Source organism: Nansenia antarctica, assembly GCF_963989245.1.
Source record: "Nansenia antarctica genome assembly, chromosome: 4".
NCBI lineage: Eukaryota > Metazoa > Chordata > Actinopteri > Argentiniformes > Microstomatidae > Nansenia > Nansenia antarctica.
Genome location: NC_137689.1, coordinates 25,575,600 through 25,601,514, shown reverse-complemented (window position 1 = coordinate 25,601,514; position 25,915 = coordinate 25,575,600). Strand labels below are relative to the sequence as shown.

Sequence of the window (25,915 nt, the reverse complement as noted above, 5' to 3'; positions counted from 1 at the left end):
CCTTTTTTTTTTTTTTTTTTCCTTTCCTAACACCAGGGGAGCCACCCCTCCTAAATTTCGTTGTTTGGTACCTGTACTGTAGCAATGACAATAAAGAGCATTCATTCATTCATTCATTCACATGTAACAGCATTTGACTTATAATATGTAACAGTATTTGACTTATAATATGTAACAGTATTTGACTTACAGTGTTTGTGTGTGTGTGTGAGTGTGTGTGTGTGTGTGTGTGTGTGTGTGTGTGTGTGTTTGTTTGTTTATTTGTGTTGGTAATGGGGCTTAAAGAGGATGACTCATTAGTGTAATGGGGTCAAAATTGTCTGAAGCACTGATGTGGAATGTTTTAAGCAGTTTGTGTGTGTGTGTGTGTGTGTGTGTGTGTGTTTGTGTGTGTGTGTTACCTCTCTGTCAGGTTTGTGAGGCTTCATCAGCTCCACATGCTGTCCCTTCCTCACCAGCATGACCTGGGAGTCTCCCAGCCAGGCCACATACAGGGTCCGCCCCCGCAGGAAGGTCACCACCCCTGTGGTTCCACAGCGCAGGGTCTGTCACACACGCACGCGCACACACACACACACACACACACACACACACACACACACACACACACACACACACACGCAAAAAGCACTTATGAGTATAAGACTCAAAGGGATAAACAGAGGACAAGGGAAAAATATGATAAATGATAAATGTTTGATTTATGATTAATTAAAATACGGGACTGGATGAATCAGTTAACATTAAAGGCATAGTTCGCTCTTAAATCAAATGTCTGTAATTAACCACATGTTGACACACCAAGACATTTTTGAAGTGGATTTAATCAGGTGATCTATTATATTGGAAAATATGGAAAGGAAAGTTGCTAAGTAATCGGTATAAGGACGTAAGAAGTGTATTGGCTGTTGGCTGGGGTGGTCCAGTGGGTCTAGCACCACGGCCTACAGTACACACACATGTGGGCTGGGGTGGTCCAGTGGCTCTAGCACCACGGCCTACAGTACACACACATGTGGGCTGGGGTGGTCCAGCGGGTCTAGAGACACGGCCACACATGCCCAAGTGGCCAAGAGCTGAACGGATGTGATGTCAGAGCTGAACGGATGTGATGTCTGTCTGCATCAAGTGCTGCTGTCTGCTTCAGCTATTCGCTGACAACGGATATGGTCGTCAGTTAACATGACGCCATACATCGTTAACAGTCGGCAAGCTGTGATCGGAATGGAAAGTGTTTAGGCTAAATGTAATACGATATAGCAGTCACCACATAACTAATTTCATTTTTCAATGTTGATTGATATTGGGCAAAGACGGCTCCCACCAATCCAACACAACATTATTTATTTATTTTTCGCAGTACTAACGTACACCCCAGTAACATTTGAGGACGGTATACAAAAACATTATACCGCCCAACCCTAATCAAGTGAACTACCCCTTTAACCTTTAGATTACTATCTCATTAACTCTAACCCTGCCCCTTTGCATCAGCACAGCTATTATAAATGACAATATGACAGCAGCTGGTGAAACTGGGAGCAAGTTGGCAACCGCCCAAATGTTTGGACTTTTATTCTGAAAAATGTAAATAAATTTCAACATTGTTGAAAATCAATGACACACTTGCTAGTCAAGCCAAAATACAGCAAAGCAATAGATTCGGTGAGTAATCCCCACTACCCTACACTAACTAGGTAGTAGTGGGTACTCACCAAATCCAGTTTTCCCACTTTCACCAGCTGCTGTCACATATGACATGATGTCCTAACGAGGTGCGGTCCAGTTGCTCATGGACCAGAAGTAGGTGAACTGGACCAGAAGTAGGTGAACTGAATTGATGACCAGGTTGAGATGGTGTCATCAGTCCTCAAGTTCAATTGCCCCCAACGAATTGCTATCTTTTCTCTGGCGTAGCTGATTTCCAGTGAGTTGTTAGTGGACAGTCACGTGTTGTTAGGGAAAATGCAGGTTTGAGACTTGAGCTCAGAGTGCGTGAAAACGATACTGTTTGCAGCAACTCGAACATTTGTTTCATACACACATACAAAAGCATTTGGGGAATTACTTTTAGTTCAGTTAAGTAAGCAAGCAATTAGTGGCCTGGGGTGGTCTAGCACTACGGCCTACTGTGAAAACATATGCCCATGTCGGCATGGGTTTGTACCTGACCCATGCCTCCTTCCTTTCCTGTCTTTCTCCACTATCTTCATCCACCCCCCCCTGCAAAAAACAAGAGTGTACAGTACCACACCCCAAAAAATATTCTTTAAAAAAATTAGGAAGCAAGATGATGATGAAGTCATGGAGTCTCAGAAGGACCCTCTCTCCCCTTTCAGTCAGACAGCAGCTCGTTCTGGGTGTGGAGCGTGGGAGTGCAGAGTAGGGTTGGGTACCGAAAATCGGTACCGGTTACTTTACATTCGGGTTGCGCAAGCTGTAAAACACGGTGCACCCTCCTACCCTTAAATGTATCCCGTGTGTTGCCAGGTGTTTCATCAAGTTAGATGTGTTCCCTGCTTTACACGCGAATGATTTTAAGCATTTTGACTCCAAACGTACCTTTCCTACAAACTTCGCGTTGTTTTCGTCGAGTCGGGTGAAATGCAGCCACACTTTAGAACGCTTCATTACTAGGGCCGTCGGCATTCTCTGTGACCTCGTAGCTAGGCTAGCTAGCGAAATTCGATAATATGATGATGATGATAATAATAATAATAATAATAATAATAATAATAATAATAATACAATTCAGATAATATAATAATTTAGTATATATGCTTTCACTCACTCTTCTTAACTCGTAACACAACTGCTCAGCTCACTACACGACACGCACTGAGTGGAAATTTAACAGGCGATGTGACGTCACGAGTCACCAGTTGACTGTTGCATGACACCGGACACCAGGGGGCGAGATAGAAAAGTACCGAAATGAGGTACCGAAATCTCCTTTGCAATTCGGTACGGTAGATACCGAATGTAAAGTAACCGGTATATACCGGTACCGATTTTCGGTACCCAACCCTAGTGCAGAGCGACCCTTACCTCACGTCTGGCCTTCGCGATGAAGTTCTTGTCGGTGACTCTGAAGGCACGGCAAAGGGCCTCCGCCGGGTCCTGGCTGAACATCTCCTGGCGGACCATGTTGATGTGGAGGTGGTTGGCGGCGTAGATGGCGGCGTCCACGCCCCCGTGGCCGTCAAACACCGCGAAGTAGGCCTGCTCCTGCTGGTCCTGAGGTCACACACAATAGTCAGGTCAGGTCAGGAGGTCAGGTGGAGGTCAATGAAGCCTCTGGGTGGTCCTCCCCCCTCTGGCCTTCTCCTCCAGTGGGTTTTTGAGAAGTAGGAGACGGGGAAAGGATGCAACGGACAGACCTTTTGAGATTCAACCTTTATTATGTTGTGAAGAGGTGGGATTGGTGGTCGCCACATGGCGACAGGCCTACCATTCCCCCTGATAGGTGGAAAAAAAATTTTTCACACCTCCAATCTTCACACTCTCGTTGCGTCTGAATATGAAGCCTAATGAGGCACATCTGATCCAATCTTAATCATCTTTTACTTTTTCAAGGGAAGGTGCACATTGTTGCGCTTTTCTGCACCTGACGTGGCCATTTCGCTGACAAATATTTTGAAGTGGAGAAACTGTATGGATAACCATGTTTCCATGAATGACATTCGTATGTTTCCATGAATGACATTAAAAATACCAAGAGAATATGCAAAAAAATCCAAATGCGGGACGCTTAGGTGGCGTATCAGACTAAGCGTCGACCATGTAACCGCAGGGTTCCCGGTTCGATTCCGGCCGCGGACATATCCTGCATGTCATCCCTTCTCTCTCTCACCCATCCTTCCTGTCAAATCTCTACAATCTCTATCACAAAAAAAGGAAAAATATGAGTGGGACTAACTCCATCTGCCTTAATTAATTAACTGGGGTTTATTCCTCAATTAGAAGGCTTACCCAGCGCTGGCAGGCTTCATAGAATGGGATAAACATTTGATCCGACAGAATAATGATCTAATTCTATGTGGATCTTTGGGTCTGTCTCTGGGACGTGGTGTTGGCCAGGGAGCCGGAGTCCATAACCATAGTGGAGGTATGACCCACTGTATAACCATAGTGGAGGTATGACCCTCTGTATAACCATAGTGGCTGACTGACCCTCTGTATAACCATAGTGGCTGACTGACCCTCTGGACAAAAGAGTTCACAAGCAGATCAGCTGGTTCCTCTGTCAGACACATTTACGCTTGTATCGAAATTCTGTGTGTGTGTATTACATTTACACCATTTAGCTGACACTTCTATCCAAAGCTACTTACAATTAGATATTTCAGGGACAGTCTCCCTGGAGTAACTTAGTTACTTACTCAACCCTTACTCAAGGGCACACTAGTGGTGGTGTTCCCAGGTGGGATTTGAACTCATGACCTTCTGATCACCAGTCCAACTCACAATCCACTAGGCCACCACCTACCCTGTGCGTGCGATTGACTGTGTGTTCAGCTCCATTTCAATTATTTCCCTCCTGGACCTGGGGGAGCAGGATAGTGTGCAGTAGCCAACAATAATGCTAGTAGAAGCACTTTATTCACCTGCAGCCACCTACTAGGCTATCATTTAACCTTCATGTTGGAGCTGGAACGGGAAGAACTCAGATCAGGGGTTGTTACTTATCTCCCCCCCCCCCCCCCCCCCCCCCCCCAGTGAAGCTAGTTTAGCCCACCCAGTGTGTGTGTGTGTGTGTGGGGGGGGGAAGCAAAGTCTGGTGGCCAAGATTAAGCTATTGATTATGTGCTCATTAGAATTCCATCTGCTCTCAGTCATGGGTTTTAGTGAGCTCCTTCAGAGCAGCCACTTTCCAAGCCACTAGGGAGGGGAGAGACTGAGCCTGTAGGGCTCCTAACTTTCCTCTCTTGCCGTACCAGAAACTCCAATCGATGAGAATTTAATCGAAAGGGTAGACACTGTCAGACAAAGCAACAGTCAACATTTAGAATAGACTCCTATGGCCAGTTCCACATCCCTAACTCCTCACCCACGGCATTATGTGTATGTCTGAAAGGGTGGGATAGATTCCTAACACATAACCCTTTCACAGGGCCAGAGTGACCTTATCAAACCCTTAAGGGCAGTTCAGACCAAAGATCCGAGGCGAGAGCGTTTTAGAATGTTGCAGAGAAAAACCAAAGATTAAAGATTAAAGATGATTCAGACCGCTGCAACTAGAAAATGGACGTTCTGCCCCGCGGTGGTGTAGCGGTCTACGCACTGGCCACTAGTGCATGCTGCCCACCGGGGCCGGGGTTCGTATCCCGGCTCGCCAGATCCAGATATGGCCGAGGCACACGGGAAGCGGCATATTGGCCGGCCGCTTCCGAGGGCGGGTATAGGAGTATTTCTGGACTAGGATCCGTCGCGCAACACCGCCCCCTGGGTGCCGGAATAACGGTACTGGGCTCGAGGAGCCAGTCAGCCTAGTCTGCCTGGCGCCCTCCTCTGGGACTGCCGGCCACGGGGTCGTGCGGCGGATCCTATGCAATAGGCAGGGGATAATTGGATGCTAAGTTGGGTTAAATTGGCTACCAAATTGGGTGAAAAAGGGATAAAATCTGAAAAACAAATATGAAAAAATAAATAAATAAATGGACGTTCTAAAACCGTCTCGTCTCGTTGCGGATCTTTGGTCTGAACTGGCCTTTACAGATATCAAGTCAGCGCTCAGAGCTGCTAGGAGCCGATTTGGAATTGGGCCCGTAGTTGTTCTACTGTACGTGTACCTGTATGTTGAAGAGAGTGTTGAAGTCGGGGATGACGATGTGTTTGTCCTCCATCTTGCGGCGCATGTTCTTGATGGCGTGGATGGAGGTCTCGTAGTACGGCTGGGGTCGGCGGCGGTAGGGGAAGTCCTTCAGCCACATGCAGCATGTCTCACACAGCGTGTTGAAGATGAGGCGGGCCAGCTTTGGCGACTCAATCTCTGAAAGAGGGGACGCACACACACACACACACACACACACACACACACACACATCACCACAGATTCACACATGCATATGCGATAGGTACCATGCAACGGTACTATGCATCAGCGCACATTTGAAAATTATGCATCTAAATTGAGGGCACATCGATTTAGTCATCATACCCATGTGTTCACATGTAAGCACACGTGTGCCGTCCTACACACGCACACATACAGTACAACAATAACATTGACATGCTCACTCACACACAAACACACACACACACACATTCGTAAAAAAAAACACAGGTTCTGGTTCTATACAGTATGGTGTGTCTGAATTATTAGTGCTATATTCAAGGTCATCCTTTTTCCGCGCACCTGATGGTACTTGACCGTTGCTCATTGTCATGAACGCGCCTCTAGTACCACTAATCCACCCTCCTGAGTGCAGACGTGACAAACAAATTGGCAATACATACACCTGTGTTTGGATTTGTGTCCATTTTGCACTGATGCGGGCTAACTCCGTAGGGAATACTAACATGAAAAACAGCTCCATTGAACTGACCCAAGGGTTACTGTGGAATTAAGGACAAAACGGGTAAGAGATACCATCTGTTGGAGAGGCCAAGGGGCGGGGGGGGGCTGTCACGATGAAGAGGTCTCTTCTCTCAGGCTGGGTTTCTCATATTTTGTCCTCCACACTGTTTCCCTCCTGTCTTCCTAAGACCTGGAGGATCATGGGAGTTGGTCACCTGTTGTCCACGCTGCTACCCTTCCCTGTCCCTCGTGGATAGGCGAACCATTGTGTTTAGTTTCCCAGGAGATACAAGTCAGATAAACACTGTACTATTGGGTTGTACTGTTGCTTCAAATAAAACTGTCTCTATTTCATTATGTTGGATAACTGTAAACTCATGATTTATGATCAAATATTTGGGGAAGGTCGTTGTTGTGGTCTTACAGCACATGTATTTAAAATGTTATATTATCAGGGGCCTCATTCATAAAGCGTGCTTAGATCAAATTTTGATCTTACCCGTGTCGTACGTAGAAAACCACGTCAACGTAGTGATTTATACAATTTCAACGTGAGTCAATTTGATCGTGGAAACGATCGTAGCTCGACGTCGAGTATTCAACTTGCTTACGCACATTACCTACTGGTTATGCGGAGTTATTACAGGCATGTGAGCCGCACTGGAAAAACGTTGCCTACTGTAATTCATGCGAAGTTTAAGTGGCTCGTAATAAAATTAACGATGTTGTTACCAGCCGAGAAAATGGGTTAAATTCAAGATTTAAAGGGAACTAATGTTTATGATTGTATTTCAGTCTTTCTTTATATCCCTCCGGAGCTGTCTATCTCTCTTCAACATGCCTATGCCTTGCCCGGCCACGCGCTAAATGATACTGGATTTCGAGTTGAGTCGGGATGAGGGGGAATGGCACCCCCCCTGAAATAAAAACAGTCCAAATCATCCCCCTTCTAAAACTGCCATCCCCCCTTTCCATCCCTTATGTCATTTTATCAATGAACGTGGTATTACTGCCCTCTACCGCTTCCAGACGCACGCCTACCCTATAATATAGTATTAACGCCCTGTGATAGCGGCTCAAATAGCGGCTGAATGAAGCCAAGTGCTATAATATAATATAATACAGACAGTATATAATATTGTCAGTATTGTCTGTCTGTATTATATTATATTATAGCACTTGGCTTCATTCAGCCGCTATACTTGAGCCTCTATCACAGGGCGTTAATACAAACCTCATTCACCTGCGTTCAATTCCAAGTATGTTTGGTATTTATAGAAGGAAGCACGTACGCAACTTTAAACCATCTCAGCCCGTTTTATAAATAATGCTTACGTCCGTTTAGAAAAATGTGCTTACGTGAAAGTCAAAGATGACGTTCAAGTACTTCTTTATGAATGAGGCCCCAGTACTGTTTGAGAAACGTCAACACACTTTTTTTTTGCTCCACTATGAATACCAAGCAAAACTAAATAGTGAACCCAATCTGAAAAACAAAACATTGAATTAAAGCTGAGAATCTATAGCATCCAAGTGATCTTACTGCACTCTTAGAATTTCAAAGAAGTAAACCAACCAAAGTACCTGTGTCTATTCCTGTGTCCACACTGTATAGATACCTCTCTAACTGTTGTGTTGCATTGTTACCTTAGCTGTAGTGACAAGAGATAAGGTACAGGGCTGGTGGAGGTACACATCGGAGGACGGTAAGGCACAGAATGGAAGGAGGAATGGTATCAAACAATGAGCTTGTCCTCTGATTTCTACCTCAACTAGCCTCCATGGGTACAGAAAGTAGCCACCTCCACCACCACCTTCACCTCCACCACCTTCACCTCTGCCACCGCCTCAACCACCTTCACTTCCGCCACCATCACCTCCACCACCCCCACCACGCCTTCAGAAGGGCTCCCCTCACAACAAAGTATCTTTCTGGTCCGGAAATGACTCGTCTTGAGGAGTGATGAGGTCTGCTATGTAGGTCTTTGTAACCATCCATAGTGAATTAATTTTCTGCCCCATCTAGCAGAGCTGTGCACTCTACACCCCCCCGCCCCCACACACACACACATACACACACACACACACACACACACACAAACAAACAGACACACAAACAGGCATATTTCTTAATCCCCTCCCTTCCTCTCTCCGCTCCTCTCTATTCCTATTTTCTTCTTTCCCTTCTTCCCCAGGCTCTGTAGTTAAATATAACCTACCGTCTCAGAGCCTTGCATATTGTGTGTGTGTGTGGTGCTTGTGTGTGTCTACTCTGCCCCGAGCTGTCTGCTATTCTCCGCCTGGTGCCAGGTTTACCCTCTCTGACCGCCACAGCTTTTTTCAACCCGCTACCCCCCCCAATCCCACCCCTCAAGACATCCCACTTGCCACTCAGACCACCACAGCCCAAATGATCCCTCCCCACATGCTCTCTCTCTCCCTCCCTCCCTCTCTCTCTGATAAGAACACAGAGATCTGAAAGGAGGAGTGTGACAGGGTCACTCCGGCTGCGGTTCCCTTCTGTTCCCGTCTCCTCACTCCGCAAGTGTGCTTTGTTTCTAAGCTAACAAAATGAAGGTAATTCTACGTGACAGCAGAAGGATGATCTCAAGCTGCGGTGTCAAAACAAAGTGGGAAAGCCTGGGAGTGCAACTATTTTAGCATAATGCTAATTATTCACAACAAGATGGTGGTAGCAGCTGTATGGAGAGAGGAAAACGATGTAGGTGTTGGAAGTTGGGTGGTTATCTCGTTTGAGTATGGTGCTGACTGCACATAGATGGGGCAAAACATTCCGTTGAGTTTTCCCCACAGTATTCGGAAGAGAATGACTCTTGGTCAGGTGGTTCAGTGAACAAACCTCCCAGGAAGAGCGACCTTGCCGTAGACCTGAAAGGAGCAGGGCGTCCATTTGTCCTAAGTCGGCCACCTCTGGGGCACTGCGGCAAAAGTCTGGTTGATGTTCCAAACAACAAGATCCTCTCTTATCATAATATAAACCCCCTGAAAGGGACTATTTAGCTCACTTATCGGACATGAGGTATTGTGTCTCTGCGTGTGCGCATGATGAGAAGAGGCAGCAACCAGAGATAGAAAGGTGAAGAGTCCCCCCCCCCCCCCCCCCCCCCCCCTTAGAACAGCCCTGGCCCATCACAACGTGTTTGGATACAAACCCAGTATCGTGTACATACACCCCATTTTAGAAACCGCTTTCACCGGACCAAAACAGTGTTTGTAAACATTAAATATTTCTTTCAAGGGATCTCATTCCCTGATCGCTACCGATAGAACATGTCATTACAACCATTAGGAAGCGTTTAGAAAGCTTGAATGTTACATGCTGGCACCTTTGAAGACTTATTTTGGATTCTAGAGCTTTAGATTTAGATTCTAGGCTTTAGCACTAAAATCCATCACTTTATTACTTTATCAATGTATGGTTCCTTTTTTTACTTGCATACGTTAGGTATTATTATTATTAGTAGTAGTATTATTGTGTTGAGGAACCAAAGCCAAATAATTTTACTCTTGTGTACTTAAGTACTTAATTACAGTAAGATGTAATAAAAGCTGATTCTGATTCTGAGTACATACAAACACAGATGTATGGTGCTGACTAGGGCACTCACGGAGGAAAGGGTCTGCTCCGTCCTCCACGGCCGTGTTGTGGTGGTAGATAGAGAGGTCAGTCTGTAGAATACTGTCTGCTGTCGCCCGGGAGAGGGCAGCTGCCAGGGAGAAGGGGCAGTTACTGTAGAGGAGAGAGAGAAAGAGAAAGAGTTATAGCATCCCCCCCCTTGAAGTGGATTTTTACAAATGGCTATGTATCGCCCAAGCCCTGGGCTGTTTAGAACACACTCTGGTCACCTTAAATAACCAGTATCTTGCTTCATCCATCAACTCATCAACGATTACTCCATCCAGCAGCTTTAGCCCAACCGTTGTGGACGAGCCTCTTAATTCTCCACATTCTTTAATCGTCTGACCGAGCACTCTTTCAATCAACAACTCTTGTGTAATCACTAACAGCTCTGGCCTGAGGCTATCCCTCAGGCATTCGTCAGACCAGTGAACGAGAAAAGCCGCTGTGATGAAGCCAACACTTTCGTAACTGCTGTGTTTCGTAACTGCTGCTGTTTATTTTTTTCTCTCACACACTGTGGGAAGAGGAGTGACCCAGCTGCCCTTCGGGAACCAAAATGGAGGAGTTTCCTCCCCTGCTGGGGGGATGATTGAGCATGGTTCTGCCACCGCACCGCTCCACTCTACTCCAGCTCTCCTGTTTGTGTGAAGCACTCTGCTGAGCGCTGAGAGGTGTTTTACGGTCAGGTATTACGAAACGTAGTGTTGCCACTTCAGGCCTGGATAGTTTTGCTAGAGTGTTCATGGTGTTGCTCCTTTCATATCAGCTGTATCTGCCACGGCTTCAAAAAGGTAGCTACTTTAAAACATTTTACATCCAAATCCAATTATGTAGACATCCCCAGATGAGCCTCACTCATGCAAATGGTGCTTTGAGACTGGCTTGTCCTGAGTCTCTTGTTCTGTTGACAGTCTCCTCATAAAAAAAATCAACTGATCAGATGCAGATAAACTCCCTCCCTGCCTCTAGAGAGGTGCCAGTATCTGTGTGTCCAAACTCAGTCCATGTCTGTGTTGAAGTAGTGTTGAGTGGTTCTGACTGCTTCTTTTATGATAAGAATAAGGTTAAAGGGGAAATCTGGGATTCAAACAACAACAAGGCCATGCCCCCTGTCACGTTTTTGGTAAACAGCTGAGGGACTCTCAAATTCATAGACAGAGCTATGGATGCAAGGAAACTATAAGATCAAAATGCAAGTTTTATCCATGTTTTGAAGCTATAGTGTTTTTTTTTTTGTGCTTTTTTTTTTACAATTACATGCTAACAAACGTATGTTAACAAACGATGAAGTAAAACCAGCTTATATTTTCGGTTCTGATGGGGCAGGACAGTTAAACTAAGCTTGAACTAAACTGACGCATACATTATTATTAAGATTATTTCTAGAATCAACAGCTCTATATTATTCTTTTAAAAGTCAAAAAATAGATGTACAAATCCCAGATTGCCCCTTTAAGGAGGGAAATCAGGAAGTGTTGTAGCATAATTATTCCTGTGTTCTCTCTCTAAGAAACGTATACATTCTTTACCCTGTCACACTTAGACCTGATTAAAATTTGCTCTGAGAATTTGATCGGTGCCAATATTTGCCAGACCTAAAGACAGTACTTTTCACGGTGTGGTGTAGTGTGGCTCTGTGTGACTACTGTGGCCTGGGGGAGTGAGGTAGCTTAGGGAGAGATTTGTTTGTCTCTTGACCTTGAGGCCCCCGTTTCTTCATCTGGGCAGGTTACACCACTGTGTCTGCTCAGCTCCTGTACCCATGGTAACCTGAGGTAAGCCTCAGTGTGTTGACAGCTGATGGCAAGGTCGCCATGACAATGGGCATTGCCCTGGTAAGTGACAGCAGGTACAGCAGTGTACAAGCGGGTAGGCGGCGAGCACCAGGGCTAAAGGTGTGTGTGTGTGTTCTGTTCACACACAGTGGCCGTACATAGCCACCATTGCTCAAGAGACTGAACCAGAGGGTTTGAGGATGAAGGGAGGGATAGATGGATGGAGAGAGGGAGGGAGGGATAGATAGATGGATGGAGAGAGGGAGGGAGGGAGGGAGGGATGGAGAAATCTTCCCTCTTTAAAAAAGAAGTGGAGAAGCAACTCAACAAGCAGGGAGGGGGAAAGTGGAACATTCTCACTCAAGGACAGTCCAATGGCATGCTGCTCTACATAAGGGTAACCAGGGTAACAAGGCCACCTCGGTATGGAGGTAACCAAGGTAACTAGGACTACAGGACTGAAGTCTGATGTGAAGTGAACCAGGTTCACCAGAGCCACTCTGTACCAGGCTCATGACATTCTCTTGTCCCACACTTTATCAACAAACGTCATCAGGGCAGGATCCGAAAGGCTACTTAAGATCACCTGAAAGTAAACATTGTTTGGTGGTTTTCTCATACCCCTTTTCCACCGCTTACGTCAGGGGCTGGGGACTGGATTATCGTGACATTATCATGGCTAGTTTACAACAACGGCTAACTTTAACATCTTACGTTCAGTGTTAATAATAATCGATGTATGCATGCGGGTTGTTTCAAGTGTTACGAGTGTAAGCACAGGTATCAGATATGGGTGATTTGAAAAAGTAGGTGTAAGCACGCGTTCAAAAAAATCTGATATAGGCACCAAATCTTTACTAGGCATTAGGACCTGCGGTGTAAATGCAGCCTAAGAGTGAGTTTGGAAACAATCATAAACCTGTAATGAGATTATCTTGTGACTCTAGATACAGCACATTAATACCACTTAGTCAATTATTAATACCACTTAGTCAACCTCGTTGTGGACACCTTCGGTACCCAGGCGTGACTGAAGTTGTGCTAGTTTAACCACGTGGTTGTCTGAGCTAGTTTAGCTCTGTGGTTGTCTGTGCTAGTTTAGCTCTCTGGTTGTCTGTGCTAGTTAAGCTCTGTGGTTGTCTGTGCTAGTTTAGCTCTGCGGTTGTCTGTGCTAGTTAAGCTCTGTGGTTGTCTGTGCTAGTTTAGCTCTGTGGTTGTCTGTGCTAGTTTAGCTCTGTGGTTGTCTGTGCTAGTTTAGCTCTGTGGTTGGCAGATACTGTGTGTTGTTACTCTAGACAATTCTACTATCTATAAAGTACTTATGTAACCATTCTGATACTAGAGAGCAGTAAGCATGCTATTCTCTGGGGTTCGAAGCTTGTGGTGGTGTGTGTAGAGCTGGACAAGAGAAGCAAAAAGAGCTTTTGACACCCACACACAAACTGCAACGAGGTCGTACGATGACACACGCTTACAGTATGATGAGATGGAGATCAAATAATATTATCATATATTATGAGCCTCCTACTAAAGGGGAGGCTGGTGGAGGTAGAAATCGGAGGACGTGCTCTTTGTAATGCATGAAACGGAGTAAGGAATAGAATCAAAACATAATACGGTTCATTTCATTCCATGCATTACATTGAGCCCCTGAAGTCACACGTTTTTTTAAGCCACTTTACAACACAATTATGTAGGAATTTCAACCTTGTGAAATAAGATTTGCAGTTCCAAAAACGTTTCGTCAAGTAACAAGTTTATTGTCCAGGCAAAATTGTATGGCTCGGTCACCAGGGATGGAAAGGCATCTCAAATACAACTACATGTTTGAGAGACACTAATTTTACATAAGATGTGGTGGCCTGAAAGTTGGGGTGGTTAACAATAGCCTTCCTGACTACCAACCAAGTGGCAGAATTGAATGAATTGTTCCCATGGTAACTAGACAGACCTTGATCAAATGTCTTTACACACAATTCAGTGCTGAGATTTGGACCTTTCTGGTTTCATGTTCTCTTCAGAACGGCCTCGTAGGTCTAAAATGGAAAACACAAGTAGAGAATATTTATATTATATATTTACATTTTTACCATTTAGCAGATGCTTTTATCCAAAGCGACTTACAATTTGAGATTACAGGGACAGTCTCCCTGGAGTAATTTAGGGCTAAGTGCCTTACTCAAGGGTACACTAGTGGTGGTGGTGTTCCCAGATGGGATTTGAACACATGACCTTCTGATCACCAGTCCAACTAACTAGTATCCACTTGGCCACCACTACCCTTTAAGACAGCATAACCTGTTCTCTGGATCAACTTCTTCATAAGAAATACTATTTCGTCTGACCATTGTGCCACATTTATCATGAACAGACATTTCATCAGCTCACAGCTTTTCAAAATAACCTGTTTTAGTCAGTGGATAACGTGACGAGGTTCTCTCTAGCACGAAGCACTGTAAGGCAATATGGGTTCTCTCCTGCTTGCCTTCCTTGCTCTAAAGGTTCCTCTGATCTGGTTAAAATGCAATCAAACATCAATCTCCACTGCCTGAGGAACCATCTATCTCTGCTAATTGATTACTTCTTTGTATTAGAGAGGAGTGGGTGTGTAGAGGAAAGAGGTTGAGTGTGTGTGTGTGTGTGTGTGTGTGTGTGTGTGTGTGTGTGTGTGTGTGCGTGCGGGTGTGAGTGTGTGTGTGTGCGTGTGTGTTGGGGGTTACAGTACATGTCCTGGGGGTGTGTGGTGGGAGGCTTATGCAGCATGGATATGAGTGTTATGTGTGTGCGTAGGAAGAGCATGTGGGAGGAATGATGGTGCTATAAGTTAAGTGGCATGTGTGTGTGCTCTCTGTGTGTGTGTGTGTGAATGTGTGTGATAGAAAGAGAGAGAGAGTGGAAGAGAGGTAGAGAAGAAGAGATTCACAGTACAAAGGTGAGGCAGGGTCTTTTTATATAGAATTGTTGGCCTATGTGCTTCCCTGAACTACTGAGTGACTCAGAGAGAGGGAGAGAGGGAAGGAGAGGGAGAGAGATATGCAGCCAGCAGCCTTATCGGTCCCCAGCTGACACACCAATGGCTGCCGCTGCACTCTGCTGCTGTTCCTCCTTCTCCGCGTTTCCATTCATAGAAACACACACACACACACACACACTCCATCTCTCTCTCCCTTTCTCTCTCGCTCCCTCTTTCACGCTCACTAGCTCACATACTTCGTCACTGGGGGGCGGGGGTGTGGGGGGGGAGCCCTCATTGGCTGAGGGGGCTCCGGCACTCCCATCAGCAGCCAATGGCGGCCCCTCCTCTGCTTGTGCAACATGGTGATGTCAGAGCCGTGTAAAGGAAACCGAGATTAAGACCGGAGCCTTTTTATATCTCTGTGCTTTCTTATTTTTACAAACCAAACACGCAGGTTGGGCTTTTATATAGGTTAGAGACAGATACACAATGCGTCGGTGTGTACCTCAGACGATGTCTTATTTATCAGTATGAGTAACGTCAGTGTTAGCATCGTGGCGTTGGTGGGCTTCGGCCGGGGGAGGGGGGGGAGTGAAGGGGAGAGAGAGCGGGGATGGCTTTACTGCGGCTTTACTGCAGCTGTTATTGATGAGAGATCTGGGTCGGGGAGCCTCGCTTTGACGTCACTGTGACAGAGACAGAGAGGGGGCAGCCTCACTAGAGCTGCTAAGGAGGGGGAGAGGGGGAAAGGGGGGTTAGAGCGAGAGCCAAAGAGAGATGGAGACCCTAGATTATAATCTCAGCAGTTTTACAAGCAGCTCTCTTCTGCAGCCTCTTATCGCTGGGCTGGGGGTGGCCGGCCGGCGGATGTCCAGGGTGCTGTGTACTGTGGCGCCCTAGATGGATCCTCAGACTACGGCACCTTGGGGAGTCCCTTGGGAATGTCCATGGGGATCTGCTTCATGTATAGCTGCAGATTTGCAGGTTGAGAAGCTGACTGATGAAGCATATATGTGAGCATAGGCTGTGTGTGTGTGTGTGTGTGTGTGTGTGTGTGTGTGTGTGTGTGTGTGTTGAGACACAATACCTAACAACGGTGCGTCACTGTCAGCTCTCAAATAACTTTGTGCATGTGTGTGTGCTTGTGTGTGTGTGGGTGGGTGTTAGTGTGTGTGTGTGTGTGTGTGTGTGTGTGTGTGTGCTGCGCCTGAGCACAAACCCATCCCCACCACAGTGCGTCACACACAGCTCTCACGGGGCTCCTGTTCCTACATTAACTTTCAACTGTCCTTGACTGGGACTTGCCAAGATGTCCACACACACTCTCACACTCCCTATCTCGCACACGCACACACGCACGCACACACACGCGCACGCACACACTCCCTATCTCACACACTCGCACACGCACATGCACACGCACACACACACACACACACACACTGCAGCCGAGTTGGTTTAACATACAGCATTCTCACCATTACAAGTAGAGAGCTATAACTAGGCCTTATTGCTACACAGCCTTATTTAAATGTTATAACACATACACTATACATACACACTCCTATACATCCTATACACAGTATTTAGCAAGCATCTGCTGTATTTAGATAGATACAGCAGGCAATAGGGGACCAGTTGAGAATTAGCAAAGCTACAGACACTATGGGCTGGTTTCACAGACAAGGCTTAAGCCTAATCCTAGACTAAAAAACATCTTCAATGGAGATTTTACATTGAAAGTGTGATTTAGTCCAGGACTAGGCTTAAGCCTTGTCTCTGAAACCGGCCCTATGTGTTTCAAATGAAGTAAATCATCAATTAAATAAATGCAACATTGATGTGTTTTGGGGTGACTGCGTCATACGTGTGAGTCGGACCGTGTTTTTTCTGTGTGTGTGTGTAGTTGATGTATGTGCATGCGTGTGTACTGTATGTCGACAAACGTGACTGCATGTATTAGAGTGTACCAAGGCTCTCTTCCTGGATTCTCCCTCCATGTTATTGGGTGTGCAGGTACTGTAATCTCTACGCTGGGTGAGTCAGGGGTTATTAATAGCAGGATGCAGGATTAGGGCGTCTCTAAATCCCTCTACACTTGTCCATTCATCTGCCTCTCCCTACCGCAGTAATTAGAAAGAGCAGGGTCTAGGCCGGCGGACGTCACTGATGCATGTTCTCTTTCCCGGTGCGGAGCACAGAGCAGTGTTTACATCTTCATACTGTGTGCTCTGTCTCTCTTTCTCTCTCTCTCTCTCCCTCTCTCAGGGCTCGCCCTACCCCTCTATCCCAACAAGAATCGGGACACCCTACCCCTACACGTGAACACGCAAAACGGAGGGGTAGGGCTAAATTGTAGGGGCAAGGGGTTGGGAATTGGGCAGTGGTCTATCTCTCTTTCTCTTGGCCTCTCGCTCTCTCTTTCTTGGTCTCTCTTGGTGTGTCTCTCTCTCTCTCTGTCGCTCTCTCTCTCGGTCTCTCTCTCTCTCTCTCAAACTGGAGTGACCCTCTTGGGACATGTTGCCCCATATACCTGTGCAGTAACATGAGTCACACCACTGTATGAACATGCTGTTAGGCCTACATAGTGCTATGGACATTTCTTTGTCACTGCATAGCAAGCATAGATTTGAGCGGTTTATGTGATGACACGATAATAGAGTGGATTCTTGTTTGTGTTCAGTATTCAGTCAGACGTCTGGCGGACACGTCCTTCTCTCCGTGGTTCTGTCTGAGAAGATTTACATGGGGTGGAGGGGTAGCATGGCCGGGGGGGACTGGCTAAATGTCGCTGTGTTAAATGTGAATGTTAGATCACAGTGAATGAGATGAAGGAGAGACGTGTCGCTGTGCCTATTATGGACTGGCGCGCCGAGCAGAGCTTATTTAAATCATCAACCTTGGATGGACAACCCTAAATAGACACACACACAGGAAAGAAAAAACATACTACGCTGGGTGACTGGCAATGGCTGGCCACCTGGGCCTTCTGGGCCAGCTGGTGGAAGCAGACATGGGAGAATCCTCCTTGTCCAGAAATATCAATACTGTTGATGCCTTTGTATGGATAGATATTCCCTCTGCTTTACATAAGAATTGATGTTTTAAGTAGTGTTGTTCCGATACCATTTTTTGATCCCGATACCGATACCGATACCTGACCGTGCAGTACTTGCCGATACCGAGTACCGATCCGATACCACGGCGTTTTGGGGGAAAAAATAAAATAAAAAATTAAAATAATAATTTGAGCCGCATACTCACCTCGATGTAAAATTATTGCTAACACTTAGTCTGGCACTGCTCAAAACCTTTGTAAAACAGGAAAAAATACCAACAGAGAGTGAATGCTATAGAACTTTTTTTTATTGTCTACCTGGTATGGTGACAAGAAAATCAACCCCTCATAAAACCTGAAATGTGGCTCTCACAGATGCCAATCAGTGCAATATCCATTTAAGATATAAAACAGTCGTAGTAGTAGTGCAACAGCAAGTGAACATTTACAAACAAAATAACTTTAAGATATAAAACAGTCGTAGTAGTAGTGCAACAGCAAGTAAACATTTACAACATTGTCCCATTGTCCCACATTGTCAACAAAGGAGAGGGGCAGGTCACAGAGCACAATCATTTCAGACATTTTCTCAGTCATCTTTCTTGCCATTTCACTCGTCGCGTCCCACTGGTCCTTTTTATGGAATGCGCTACTCAGCATTTGTTGTTTTGCTCCATCCGTTCTCTTGCTCGCTGTCGCTGCAGTAGATGACAGAAACTCGTCGTGCTCTTTAATATGTTTTAGCTTTAAATGCTTAATTAAGTTGCTAGTATTGAAACTGGCAGCTTTAGTGCCACCCCTCGACACATTGAGACCGCAAATTGTGCATTTAGCCTTTGTACACACCGGACTATCCACCTTGAAATATCTCCAAACCGCCGACATGTTTTCCTCTATAGCATGCGTGTTTGTTTTTCCGCGATAGTGAAAAGTGAAAACGAAAGCTGCCACGCCATTGGTTGAGAGCAGCTGCTCTGGGAGGAGCATGCCTGGGCATGTCTGCGCATGTCTGTGTTAGGAAGGCGGTGTCAGATTACAGACAAGCTGAGAAAAACGCAACGTGGTATCGGGAGTTATTATTTGTTAGTACTCGCCGATACCGATACCAGCATTTTTGTGCGTATCGGTGGCCATGCCGATACTAGTATCGGTATCGGAACAACACTAGTTTTAAGTGTGATCAATACTATTGCTGAGTATAACTAATTCTCCACTAAGAATCGTTATGATTCAAGGATTTTAATTTGAGAGACTGTCGTGATCAGGCTGATGCTCTCCAATATCTAACCATCATTTACATTTTAACCACTTTAGACGACACTTTTATCCAAAGCAACGTACAATTAAAGATTACAGGGACAGTCTCCCTGGAGTAACTTCGGGCTAAGTGCCTTACTCAAAGGCACACTAGTGGTGGTCTTTGAACTCCAGTCCAACTCACTATCCACTAGGCCAGGCCACCACTGCCACTATCATCTGTCAATGTTGTATTCTGAAATGAATAATCTCTCATTGATAAAAAAATAACACACCACACAATTTAGACCCCTAGCTCTCGAAAACAGAATTGTTTTTGTGCAGCAACAAAGCATGTTTAATTGTTAAATGTTATGTTCATATGGAGTACACATTGTTTTGTTGAGAACCTGAACCAGCACATTCATTATTGCTGAGCAAAAATAATCATGCTTTTGTGTTAGCCCGTTAAGCCGGGTAACCGTGATACCTGCAATGAACTGAATCGGGGCTTTAATTTGTTCACGCAAGTACCAGATGAAATGAGGACATGGTTGACATGCAGTACGCCCAATGATGATCTGCTCTCATTTTGTGGCTTAGAAAATGATGTGGGCCAGTTTAACACAGTGTAGTACTGTATCTCATACACAGTGTTTTGGTACTGCGACCATCCATGTGGACCGAACACAAGGAAGTAGCTGTGTTGACTTGATCACCTGCAACAGACGCTTCCGTTTGAGCTTCAGAGGATGGGTCGTTTACTGTCCCATCATGACGAAATGTGCCACTGCTGCAGCTAGCAGCACTTAAAGGAAAAATAGCTATTTTTACATGCAGTTGCAAGCCACTCTCTCGCTCCATCTTTCTACTGCTCTCATTTTATTAATTTGTCCCTCTACTCCTCCCCATTCTCTCTCTCTCTTAACGAAAGGTCAGATCACTACAAAGACGGACTGTAAGAAGAAGCCATGCTAAGCCACTGCCGCTGTCATGTTCTTTTTCAAAGCAGAAGATAATATCTTACACTATAGTATACTTATGTAACTTATCTAAGAAAGACAGAATCAGAGTGCATGTGTTCCTCCAGCTGCATCCTTTTCCAACTCCACCTACCACAGTTCCTTGACCTTGAAAGAGTGTGTATTGACATGGTCATTGAAATGTAATCAGGGGAGCTAACATGTTGTCAGTGTAGACAAGCACTTGGTTGTCCAGAAGGGTTTACTGCTCACAGTGGGAATGCCATACTACTGTCTATGTTTAAAATGAAACCAAAGCAATGTTGTGTAGTTAAATGACATATTCAAGGCCTCTGCAAGCATCTACAGTAGGAACTCTTATCATTTTAAGGACCACTTAAGCAGGGACCATCTCGAATCCATTGATGTAAGTTTAAAGTCAAGTTCATCCTCAGCGTTCAGTGGGTCGTATGGTGGAGACAAGAGCACGTCATCATGGCTAAGGGCTTGCATTGCTGAATCACCGCATCTGATCTCTAGAGCAAGGATCTTAATACTCAAATGGCTTCCGCTTGAACTGGAGCCTTGAAGGACCCTACGTCAAGGGTAGATGGCCAGTTCACATGGCTTTATCTGTGGAAGAGTAACGTGTTAAGCTTAGACAGTATGGCATGGCACAGTGATCCCCATCGACAAGGTTAAACGCAGCCCACGACGGGCAAGAGGTTGAGTAGCACAGCTTAAAGCAAAGGAAACCAGGGCATGGTGGTTATTTATATACTGCAAGATTGAGTCATTGACATGGGCCGTGCAAAAGTGTACCAATGTTGTATGTTGAATGTTGATGTCACACTACATGTACATATGATTGACATGTACATATGATGGATATGACTGACCAAACCAGGCCACCTAAAGGGACAGCTTTCTCCTCTCACCCGCCTCCAAAGGATTTGCTTGAGCCCACAGCAAATTTGCCAAACAAACCCTGTTCGGATTATTTATTGTCAGTATTAAGGCAAACAAAGGCAACCCTCAAGGCAGGTGAGCGAGAATGACAGTAGGGAGGACCATACACAAGCAGAGCTTGTCAGAGCTATCAAAATGTCTTTATTGTTGGAGTGTAGTTTTCTGATGTCGTAAAGTAAGCTTATGCTCAGCTCCAACATTGAAGAAATCCAACAAAATCAAAACCATAGAGGGTAGTTGTGGCCCCCAATCCATATGACTGCTTGGCCCCATCCCATTTCAACCCTTGGCCCTCGATTATAGCCCTACCCCTCCGTTTTGCGCATTCACATGCAGGGCAGGGGTGTCCCAATTCTTGTTTTCATGTAGGGGTATCAGGGGTATTTCATGTATTTTGGCTTGACTAGCGAGTTTATGTTGTGATTCTCAACATTGATTGATTGATTGAAAACTTTATTAGAAGATTTGCAGAAGTTGGTACATGAAAGTACATATTACATACAAGGTCAACTAACAGGATAAAAACCCAAGAAAGCCACTGGCTTATTTCAATTGGGGTCCTTGATTCTCAATTCATCGTTACATGTAAGACCGACAAAACAAACTAGTACTATCTACAAGATAATACAGACAAATAACTATTACTATCTACAAGATAAAAATACATCCATCATGGGAAGAACAATACAACAAAACATCAGGTATGTACAGCGGGTAGGACAGGTGGGGACATACACCACAGGTGGGGGCGGGGGACAAAACACAAAGTATGTACAGTGGGTAGTTCGGGTCTTTTAATCTGATTTTTGATTTAGAGGGTCCAGTTACGGATTGCAGCCTCCTGTAAATGTTTTTTGAGAGTGGTTTTGAAGGTGGGCAGTGTTTTGCACTCCTTTAAGATTATAGGAAGGGCGTTCCACATTTTTACTGCATAGTTTGCAAACGAGTTTAACCCCTTGTTTGTGGTGCAACGCGGTTGAACGTGGTTCGTGGAGCTTCCTCTGGTGTTGTATGTGTGGACGTTGTTCACTTTTTGGAAGTATGTTGAAACATAGTTGAAAACGTTGAAACATAGTTCCATCATGTTTCAAAAGAAAAGTCTGAACATTTTGGTTGGTTGCTGATATGAGGACCAAAGCATTAGAACGTGTCACATATACTCTACTACTCTCATGTAAAACTGTGGTGTGTGTGTTACTGTAATGAGTGTTTACAGTATGTAGCCCACAGTTGGCTTGTAATCTATAGTACAACTTCGTTTTCTAGAATAGTAGTGAAGGGGTAAACAAGGTGAAACGTGTCACAGTGCTGAGATGAACGGAGCCCTGAGAGTGGCTCTATTTCAGAGAGGGGTGACCTACTTGGGCCAAGGAGGACAGTTATTTGGGCTGTTGTGACATTGAAGGACGAGGAATCCTGCATCCTGGTATTTCGGCACTTAAGGAAAGAGGCTGGACAAAAATCCCTAAGCACCGCAATGAGAACTGTATCCGGCTTGAGTACTCATATGATAAAAATGATCATCCAGTATTATGTTTCACTTGATTTAACATATGCTCTGAGTTAGAGCCAGTCAGCACAGATGAACAGGAGTGTCATATATTCATATATATACTCACTGTACCTCAAGGTAACATTAACAGATACTCTGTTAATATGACCTAATTTCCACAACATTGCTGATAACATGTTAAATCTATTCTATTTAACATATAAACATATGAAATCTTGCTTATTCTGTACTGACAGAAAAATCCTAAAATCATTCTACAATCATGTAGCTGATTCACTAATGCATATTTGTGTATTCATTCCATTAATCAGCCTCTAACAATGAAGATGGTGTCCTAATTGGATACTCGGTCTCCCTTTGAATAGTTGGAGAGTTGGAATTCTCTGTCATCTACTTGGGTGAAGCTGTTACATGTTGATGAGATGTACATTCCAAGATTGCTACCTTTTTTTGGGTACGTGTAATGGGTAAGATATGAGGCCCAAATAGCTACCTCTTCATACATTGTCACTCAAACTCTCACACACACACACACACACACACACACACACACAATGTATTTCCAAATGGAGATAGACTATTACGTGCCCTGCTGAAGCCTGCATAAAACATGCTGGTTCTTCTGTCGAAAAACGTCGAATATTTTCCCATTTCGTTACTACCGTTTTTAAAATGTATTTTGTTATAATTTGATGAGCCTACTGGAGGCTATAGGCACATTTTTGTCGTTGTGTGAAATAATAATGGTACAGTCATGATACTCAAAACTGCGGTTTAACTGTAAATCGCGGTATTATTTGGGGACGGTTTATCGGTATCAAAAGCCTAGTTCCTGCTTGTGTGTGTGTGTGACAGTTTGTTTTAGAGATGATGGCATTCCTGCAGTGCCTCTGTACATGACTCATGCATTGAACCAGGGTTTGTTTTACTGTTACGTCCAAGCACTAGAGAAAGAAGTCATCAGGTATATCGTAGTAACTTGGATACCTGCAGATGACAGTCAGTCGTCTTTGTGTTTCTGTCTCTACCACGTCATTTGACGCAAACGGCCGCGTATAGTTATTATAGACTTACCACTAGGTCCTTCCTGAATTTCTCACTTGTAGTTCTCCTCCTCAGAAATCAGAGATCAGACTCTTCCACGAATGTAATAGTGTCAGTCAGGCCTGCTCTTTTGTGTGTCCTACACTGAAAGATGCCGACGCCCCTCTTGATCTGACGCACACAATTCCTCACTACAACCTGGGCTGGGAGGATAATCTTGTCAGCCGATGGAGTGAAGGGGTGAGGAACAGAGGATGATAAAAGACAGCTAGAGGAGAGTTCCCGGAATGAGAATCAAAATCCTTGAGGCCCTTTTGGACAAGACAGATGGGTTCTATCTTGGACTCCCCGGCATGGCAGCCATCTTCCGTCCAAAGATAATAACTCTGTCTGAAGAGCTGCGGGGTTATAAATCTGATAATAAGATGCCCTGCCTGGACTGAATATTTTCAGACATACATGGCTGCAATATTACAGTACCGCCGTTCAGCAGCAGAGCAGTCTCACTCAGAATGTGATCATTGTGATGATGATAGCCTTCGGTCACAGATGTTGTCGTCTTCCGAGCTTTCCGCTTTTGCGACCAGAAAAAATACTGATATCTCGACCCCAAGAGCATAACAAAACTCTCGTCAATGTTGATTGATCTACAGCAGAAAAATGTATCCACTCTCTATTCTCCAGTACATGAGCTGGAAACTAAGGATGCCCCCAATACAATTTTTTGCCACTGATACTGATCACCGATAATCTATGAGCAATATCGGCTGATATACTGCTGATACCGATCAAATAATAGCCTAATACTAATAGTAATAATAGCTACAACACAGGTAACATTCGCGTATCTGCGACTGCTGCGCAGGCTCAACTCTCCCGGTGCATACTGGGAACTGGAGTCCTAATGTTATAAACACAACACCACACTCACCTCTGACTACACTAAATGCCCTAAGATTCCCGTGTTGTGCCTTTACAGACATGTCAATGGCATTCCCGGGTTTGCATGAGCTACTTGAATCACACATTGAACTGGATGCAGAACTGGAACGTAGTAGACGGGAATTTGAACGGGACAGGTGCGTGAGACTGCCATATGAGGGGAAGAGCGGCAGTTGCTATGGCCTTTGTTCAGGCACAGTTGGGTGTGTGTAAGTTACATACGCAATAGTGATCATACCTCAGTTTTATATGTATTTATCATCATATTCTTTACATTAATTTAACAGCGAGTTAACTCGTATTATGCTTACCATCACCAAGCTCGCTAACTAAAGCACTTGATTACCGTTGATATAAACATGCTATACTAGTCCAAAAGAACAGTATGGGAGAACTTGGTGATGGTAAGCATAATACGAGTCCACTCAATTAGACATATTGCTAGTAACAATAAACAGAAGGAACAGCGCAGCGCACACTGTGTTGTCGGCCTGATTAAGCACAGTTGAAGCGAGGGAGTGACTAGAAATGCCACTGGCGCGCACTGCGTAAACATATCACCAATGTGCATTTGATAAGTAAGTCATTAGCTAAGTAAGTAAGCTAGCTAACTATGATTGGAAATGAAGTAGTAGTAGTTTCAGTTTAACAAGCATGCGAGAGTGGCTCGTTTAGGTTAATGGGCATGCGACAATGAATTGTTTCACGTTGTTTGCCTCGTTCATCGGTTGTCGTGATTGGCGACTAGAAAGCATCATCGGATTTCCCCGATCTCATAGTTTTTACTGATTATCGGACGATTCCGATTGCTAGCCGATCGATTGGGGCATCCCTACTGGAAACATCATAGTATTGTGGGTCCACTTAAAACAGCAAGAACCAGTAAGAAAACAGTACTCAGCTCATTTTGACTCAACACACCTCTGGGTCGTGAATAAACACTCGCTGTCAAAGAAAAGCAAGTAAAGGAATAACATCAGAAGTGGAGGGGTGTTTTGCTTACGTTACGCATCCTTGATGAGCTCCTTAACTCTCCCAGCTTTTTAAAAAGGGCTCTGAGGTCTTTCCCCTCTCACCTAAGGATCACCATTGTTCAGTGGCTCCTCAAGGCTGTGTTAGTGTTGTTTTAGTGTGTAGGTTAGGCTCATTTCCCTTACAGCAGTCAGATCAGCACTAAAAGCCTCTCCAGAGTCTGTTTGCTCAGGAGGGGTGAACTCTAGGCCAAGTGACTCAGGGAAATCCCATCAGATGCGACACAGAGCACGGAGACACAATTGATATGAGAACACTACCACAG

The 25,915-nt window shown here is 44.9% G+C and overlaps 1 protein-coding gene across 1 annotated transcript in view; it reads right to left on the bottom strand.

The window, feature by feature from the left end:
* Positions 1 to 25,915, bottom strand: part of ppm1e (protein phosphatase, Mg2+/Mn2+ dependent, 1E) — a gene marked incomplete at both ends in the record, with an annotated part of 54,491 nt that overhangs the window by 7,041 nt on the left and 21,535 nt on the right. The window contains 4 exons of the mRNA XM_080528654.1: positions 402 to 545; positions 3,049 to 3,237; positions 5,793 to 5,992; positions 10,150 to 10,271. Coding sequence (XP_080384780.1) covers positions 402 to 545; positions 3,049 to 3,237; positions 5,793 to 5,992; positions 10,150 to 10,271 — 655 coding nt within the window. The remainder of the gene's footprint in view (positions 1 to 401; positions 546 to 3,048; positions 3,238 to 5,792; positions 5,993 to 10,149; positions 10,272 to 25,915) is intronic.